Below are 6,066 nucleotides of genomic sequence, written 5' to 3'. Positions count from 1 at the left end.
GAAAGTCAACAAAAACTTGTTTTCACAGACCGCCTTTAATGTAACAAACATTCCAAATGGGCTTCACGGAGGAGTGAGGAAAATGGACACAAAAGGAATAAGAAGGTATCAGGAGGATTGGCCAAAACCTTGGCCAGAGAGTGTGTTTAAGGAGGGTGTAAAAGGAGGAAAAGTAAATGGAAAGTTGGAGGGGATAAGGTTGGTTTTAAGGGTAGAATTTAGGTGTCTGAAGAACAATATTGGACCCCCGGCCAATGAAGACGATATTAGGAGGGATATCAAAAGCTTGAAGCAAGAGATGGGTTTCATGGAAGGTCGGAATGAAGGAAAGAAGTTCCCTTTATATACCGCCTTTCAAGACCTCAGGACTTCCCAAAACCGCCAATGAATTAAAAATTGTGAAGTGTAATCACTGTTCTAATGTAAGAAACGCGGCAGCCATTTTGCACACAGCAAGGTCCCACACACTGCAATGAGATAAATGACCAGGAAATCGGTTTCAGTAATGTTGGTTGAGGGATAAATAGCAGCCAGGCCACCGGGGAGAACACCTCATCTGTTTTTTGAATAGTCCCATGGGATCATTTACATCTAACTGAGAGGGAAGATGGGCTCTCGGTTTAACGTGCCACACAAAGGTCGGCACCTCCGACAGTACAGCGCTCTCTCAGTACTGACCCTCTGACATTATAACACTCCCTCCGTACTGCCGCTCTGACATTGCAGCGCTCCCTCAGTACTGACCCTCCAACAGTACCGCACTCCCTCAGTACTACCCCTCTGAAAGTGCAGCAGGCCCTCATGTCTGACCCGCCAACAGTATTGCGCTCCCTCAGCACTACGCTGCAGTGTCAGCCTGGATTATGTGTTCAAGTCTCTGGACTGAGTCGTGAACTCACAACTTCTGGCTCAGAGGCGAGAATGCTTCCACTGAGTCACGGCTGACACCTGAAAGCGGGTGGGGGTGGAGGGGCTTTCTGGAGCGTGAATATGGCTGAAGGTAAAGGAACTGTGGATGCACAGGTGGCCAGAGGTGAAGGAGCAGAATGTTTGGGAGGGATTTTACAGAGATAGTGAGGGGTGAGGCCCTCATGGATTTAAGTGTAAGAAAGAATGAAAATAAACTACAGACTTCGGAGGCTGGAATCCATTTCAGGTCAGTAAGGGCTTGAGTGATTGGTGAGGGATTCACCAAAGAGCCAGGGTGGGGATGGAATCAGTTGTAAGGATGTTGGGGTTGTGGGGTCAAAGATCATGACTTCCCATTTATTAACTTGAGGAAATTGTGGCTCATCTCAAACAGAATGTGGGTCTGACAACACAAATTCATTGGAAGGGTCAAGAGAGGCGAGTGTTTTGTCAGCGTCCGTCTGAAAGCCGGCCAATGTCTGTGGACGATGTCACCAAAGGGCAGCAGGAAGCGGAGGGAGCCAAGGATTGCAGATTTAGAAACATCAGAGATAACGATGATAGGGTGGGAAGAGAAGCTTCTTCTGGCTCTGATCAGAAAGGTGAGTGGAACCAAGCGAGGGGAGTCCCACCACAAGAGGCCAGTGTCCGACGAATGACGAGTTAACGGGTGGGATTGCTGCATGTGTGGAGATGGGGAGGGGTGGGCCATGGAGGAATTTAAACCCAAAGATGAGATTTTAAATATAATGAATGTGGAACTGGGAGCCAGTGAGGGTCAGTGAGGCCGAGCAGGACCTGGTGCTGGTTGGACACGGACAACAGAGTTTTGGACGAGCTCCTGTTTATGGAAGGCGGAGGTTGGGTGGCCGGTCAGGAGTGTATTGGAGGAATGGAGTCTGGAGAGGACAGAGGCATTGGTGAGGGTTTCAATGGCAATGGGCTGAGGAAGGAATGGAGGCGGGTGAGGGAATCAAGGGGCCTTTGTGATGAAGGTCAAATCGGGTCATGAGCTCAGCTCAGTGTTACACGGGACCAATTTTACTGGAGCCGTTAACCAATGTAGAATAAACGGGTAAACATCTGCAGTAAAATAGCGGAGAGAGGAATGTGAATGAGGCACGTTCAGTGTCCGTCCCCTAATATCACCCTCAGTCGTTTCGAGGCTGCAATCCTCAACCTGTCCTTTAACGGTCTCCATGTCAGAGACTAGATATTCAAATTTTAATTGGGAAACTGCAGGAACACGTGGAACTGGTCTGCTTGTGTCCCTGGATTCAGACTAAACTGCGGACGAATCGATAAAATTTATCATTGAATTGGCAGGAGTGAACATGGTCAATACAATTGTATGGAAACTGTAAATGAAGCCGCTCATTATTGCTTTATCAGTGCTGTATGAGCACAGCTTTCAACTTTATTCCCGAGAGAAGTCTGATTAAGATAATGTCTTGAACTTTGAAATGTTTGTGTTATATCACCACATTATTTACATCGGAGTCAAAGTTGCTAATGTAACATGTTTGTTCAAGTAACTATAAGTAATAGCAATGATCAGGGGCATAACCTTGTCAGTAGAGACTTATCCCGTGTATAATTCTGGACTTGTTATAATGGATCAACTCAGGTTGCCTGTTAGAGCTGTGGTTTTCAGGCCAACAGAAGTCACTGCTTCTCTCAGAAATGCATTCTTCATTAATCCGTCAGATAATATTAATTTATTTTCCTGTCCTTGCAGCCGTTGGAGTTCCGGGTAAGCCTTTATATTCACTGCGAATGGTGTAAATCGATGTTAACTCTGCTGATATTTCTTCTCCCTGCATATTTTACACAGCTGAATGATGGAACGTATTAAGTCTCTACTCTTTCATTTTTGTAGGAGCTGCGTTTTATCCGTAATAAACTCGGTATATCCGACCCTGGCATTGTTACTGGCCTATTCTCTGTACTGAATGTATTGTTGAATAATGGTATCTCTTGAACTGCAAAAGGTTCAATCTTGTAGGAGCTGCGTTTTATCCGTAATGAACTCGGTATATCCGACCCTGGCATTGTTACTGGCCTATTCTCTGTACTGAATGTATTGTTGAATAATGGTATCTCTTGAACTTCAAAAGGTTCAATCTTGTAAGAGCTGCATTCTATCCGTAATGGTCTTTGCTTTTCCAACCCTGGCATTGTTATTGGATTATTCTCTGTACTTACTGTATTGCTGAATAATGGCACCTCCTTAGCTTCCAAACGTTCATTATTGTAGGAGTTACATTATATCTGTGATGACATTTTATATCCATTGTTACTGGATTATTCTCTGTAATGAATGTATCGGAATCAGGCGTTAAGAGGTGGTATCAGACCAGGAGGAGCTGTTAACATGTTCCATGTACCATGTTGTGGAACAAACATATGCTGGAATATTAAGATGTTGACGTTTTATTAATTGGACAGTCCCGGTATTTATCGCTTTACATTATAAATACATGAGAAGGAATCTCAATTATTTTGAGATCTGTCTGAAAGAGGCTTTTGATGCTGTTTATTCCATGATTTGTAAATGATATGAACAGTGTAGGTGAACAGCTGGAGACTTGAAGGATCTTTAGAAACATTAAACTATTTCACAGAGGCTTCACTAACAAACTGAGAATAGGATCGGTGGGACACGAGGCTGGTGAACAGAATTCAGGCGCAGGATGATAGGATTTAATCAGATATGAAAATGGACTTAAGAAAGAGAGTAGAGTGAGTGATTGAGAGGGAAAGGGAGAGGCTCTGGTGTGAATAATTAATCAGAATGAACTGCTGAAACTTCCAGTACAATTAAAAATATAAAATGTGATTTGAAGGAGTTATTATGATGTGGTCAGATTGGGTGAGTTTTTATTGTGGGACTCGCTCCTCATGTTTATATCCCTGTCAGGCCCTGTTTTTGTGAATGTTACTTGTTTTCTAAATTAACACCAAATATAATTAAAATTTATTTTCAGTATAGAATCAGTAATTCCTTGATCCTAATGAATTTTTTGGATACTGTATTTTTAAAGCTCGGCTGAATTCAATAAACAACGTGGTTGAATTAATTAATACTTTCAAATTTAATTTTAATTGAATGTACAAAGTAATTTATTGACCACGTTTTATACCCATCACAGGTTCCCTGACACCAATAACCACAGTAATGAACTGTTGATTGTATTAGTTGGATTGTGTTATTGGGACCTATAGATTAGATTCCCTCTAACACTCTGCTGCAGTCTCTCCCTGTGAATCCCAGCCTCTCCTCCCATTGCATTGAATCCTCTGTCTCCTCATCCCTTGTTTCAGTTTGTCCGCTTTCCCAAACCATCTGCTCCTGACTCCCCTCCAGCTCCTGCATGTCCTTTTCCTTGTCTCCTTTCCAATCTCACTCACTGGCTCAGTCTCCAGCTTTCTTTCCCGTTTGCAGCCTGCCTCGTCAGCTTTCTTAACCCTGAGCAATAAACCAGCTGCACCTCCCCCCGTCTCCTTCCCCCCGTTCTCCGTCCTCTCACGTTCCCTACACTTCGCTCTCTTTCCTCTCCTTCTGGAACTCAAATCCGGCTTTAATTCCGCTGGATTCCGAGTGTGTAAAACCCATTCTCCCTTCCCTACCGGCACTGCGCTCTCACTCAGCCCTTCCAGTGGATCCGGTGCTCACTTTATTCATTTTCTTTATTCATCTTCCAATTCATTATTGATCATTGTGTTTAAAAATATCTCTCTGTCTGAAAGCGCTGCCCAGGTCAATCAATCACTTTCCACCCTTCGACGTAGCAACAAAGCTGGAAATCTGACTGCAGATCCTCGCAAACTGCTGCTTTGTCTCCGGGTCTGATCAGTAATTTCTCTGCTTCATTTTCTCTCTCTTACAGTTAACTTGGTGGCGATTGTGATCCTGTCCCGAGGAAAGTGCGGTCTCTCCAAATGTATCAGTGTCTACCTGGTGGGAATGGCAGTGGCCGATCTCATGGTCGTTATCGTTGATGTGATATTGGTGCGGATTAAGGTGATTTATCTCCCATTGTCATTTCTGGACATTACTCCCGTGTGTAGTTTTATTAAGTTCTTGAGTTATGCAGCCACGGTGGTTTCTGTTTGGCTCACAGTGGCTTTTACCTTTGATCGATTTGTGGCCATTTGTTTTGAGAAGCTGAAAACTAAATATTGCACCGAGAGAACGGCGGCTGTGGTTCTGGGAACAGTGAGTGTGCTGGGCTGTTTCGAGAGTCTCCCCTGGTACTTTACATATAAACCTCGATATGTAATTTATAATGTTCCCTGGCGTTGTGTGACTAAAGCCAGCTTCTTTGCTTCCCCCAAGTGGGCCGCATTTGACATGTTTCATCTCATTTTAACCCCTTGTGTCCCGTTCTGTCTGATTTTGCTGCTCAATATTCTGACAGTCAGACGTATTTTACTGGCCAGTCGAGTCCGCAGGGGACTCCGGGGCCGCAGCAATGGAGAGAATCACAAGGACCCAGAGATGGAGAACCGAAAGAAATCCATCATTTTACTCTTTAGTATATCGGGCAGTTTTATACTGTTATGGATGACACATGTTGCATTTTATATTTATGGACGAATTACAGACATTCAGTACTATTATTCCTACTCTGACCCTCGTTATATCACAGAACAGACATCAGTTATGCTGCAGCTTCTCAGTTCCTGCACAAACACGTGTATTTATGTCCTCACCCAGACCAAATTCAGGGAGGAGCTGAAAAACGCGATGAAATATCCATTCAATCTAATCGTTAAATTAATGAAATCATAGAAAGAGCTGAAGGGTTTCAAGCACTGGAATAAATCCCATTTCATCCTCCATTCCCTACACTTCCCAGGGGACGGAAAGTACATTTTATATTAACAGCACAGAGCCATGACATGACCTAAAATCTGGTTCTGATTTCATATTTATTGATAATCTGACCTATTGAGGCGGGATTTGCTCTGCGGACGACACATGAATTGTTGCTCGAAATGGCGGCATTGAAGAGTTCTGCTGGACTTCATCTCAATGGCCGCCCTGCAAAAAGGGCAAACCTGCCAATCAAAGTAGCTGCTGTGGGCCCGATCAGAATGTGTATGCTCCAGATAAAGGGAGAGAGAGAGGGAGGGTGACAGAGAGAGAGAGAC

The 6,066-nt window shown here is 43.9% G+C and overlaps 1 protein-coding gene across 1 annotated transcript; it reads left to right on the top strand.

Annotated features, from left to right (window-relative positions):
* Positions 1 to 1,384: 1,384 nt before the first annotated feature.
* LOC137331591 (probable G-protein coupled receptor 139) lies at positions 1,385 to 5,704 on the top strand. Its single transcript, XM_067995493.1, has 3 exons — positions 1,385 to 1,511; positions 2,537 to 2,662; positions 4,800 to 5,704. The coding sequence occupies exons 1-3, from the start codon at positions 1,385 to 1,387 to the stop codon at positions 5,702 to 5,704; spliced, it is 1,158 nt and encodes a 385-aa protein (XP_067851594.1).
* The last annotated feature ends 362 nt before the right edge of the window (positions 5,705 to 6,066 follow it).

This window comes from Heptranchias perlo, chromosome 2, assembly GCF_035084215.1.
Source record: "Heptranchias perlo isolate sHepPer1 chromosome 2, sHepPer1.hap1, whole genome shotgun sequence".
Lineage (NCBI taxonomy): Eukaryota > Metazoa > Chordata > Chondrichthyes > Hexanchiformes > Hexanchidae > Heptranchias > Heptranchias perlo.
Note: the sequence above shows the minus strand (reverse complement) of the source record. Positions and strands in the feature narration are given on the sequence as shown.

Coding starts and splice junctions, on each gene's coding strand:
- LOC137331591 (XM_067995493.1), top strand. CDS start 1,385: ATGTCTGTGGACGATGTCACCAAAGGGCAGCAGGAAGCGGAGGGAGCC. Junction 1,512..2,536: donor TTCTGGCTCTGATCAGAAAG/GTGAGTGGAACC, acceptor GGATCAACTCAG/GTTGCCTGTTAGAGCTGTGG. Junction 2,663..4,799: donor TGCAGCCGTTGGAGTTCCGG/GTAAGCCTTTAT, acceptor TCTCTCTTACAG/TTAACTTGGTGGCGATTGTG.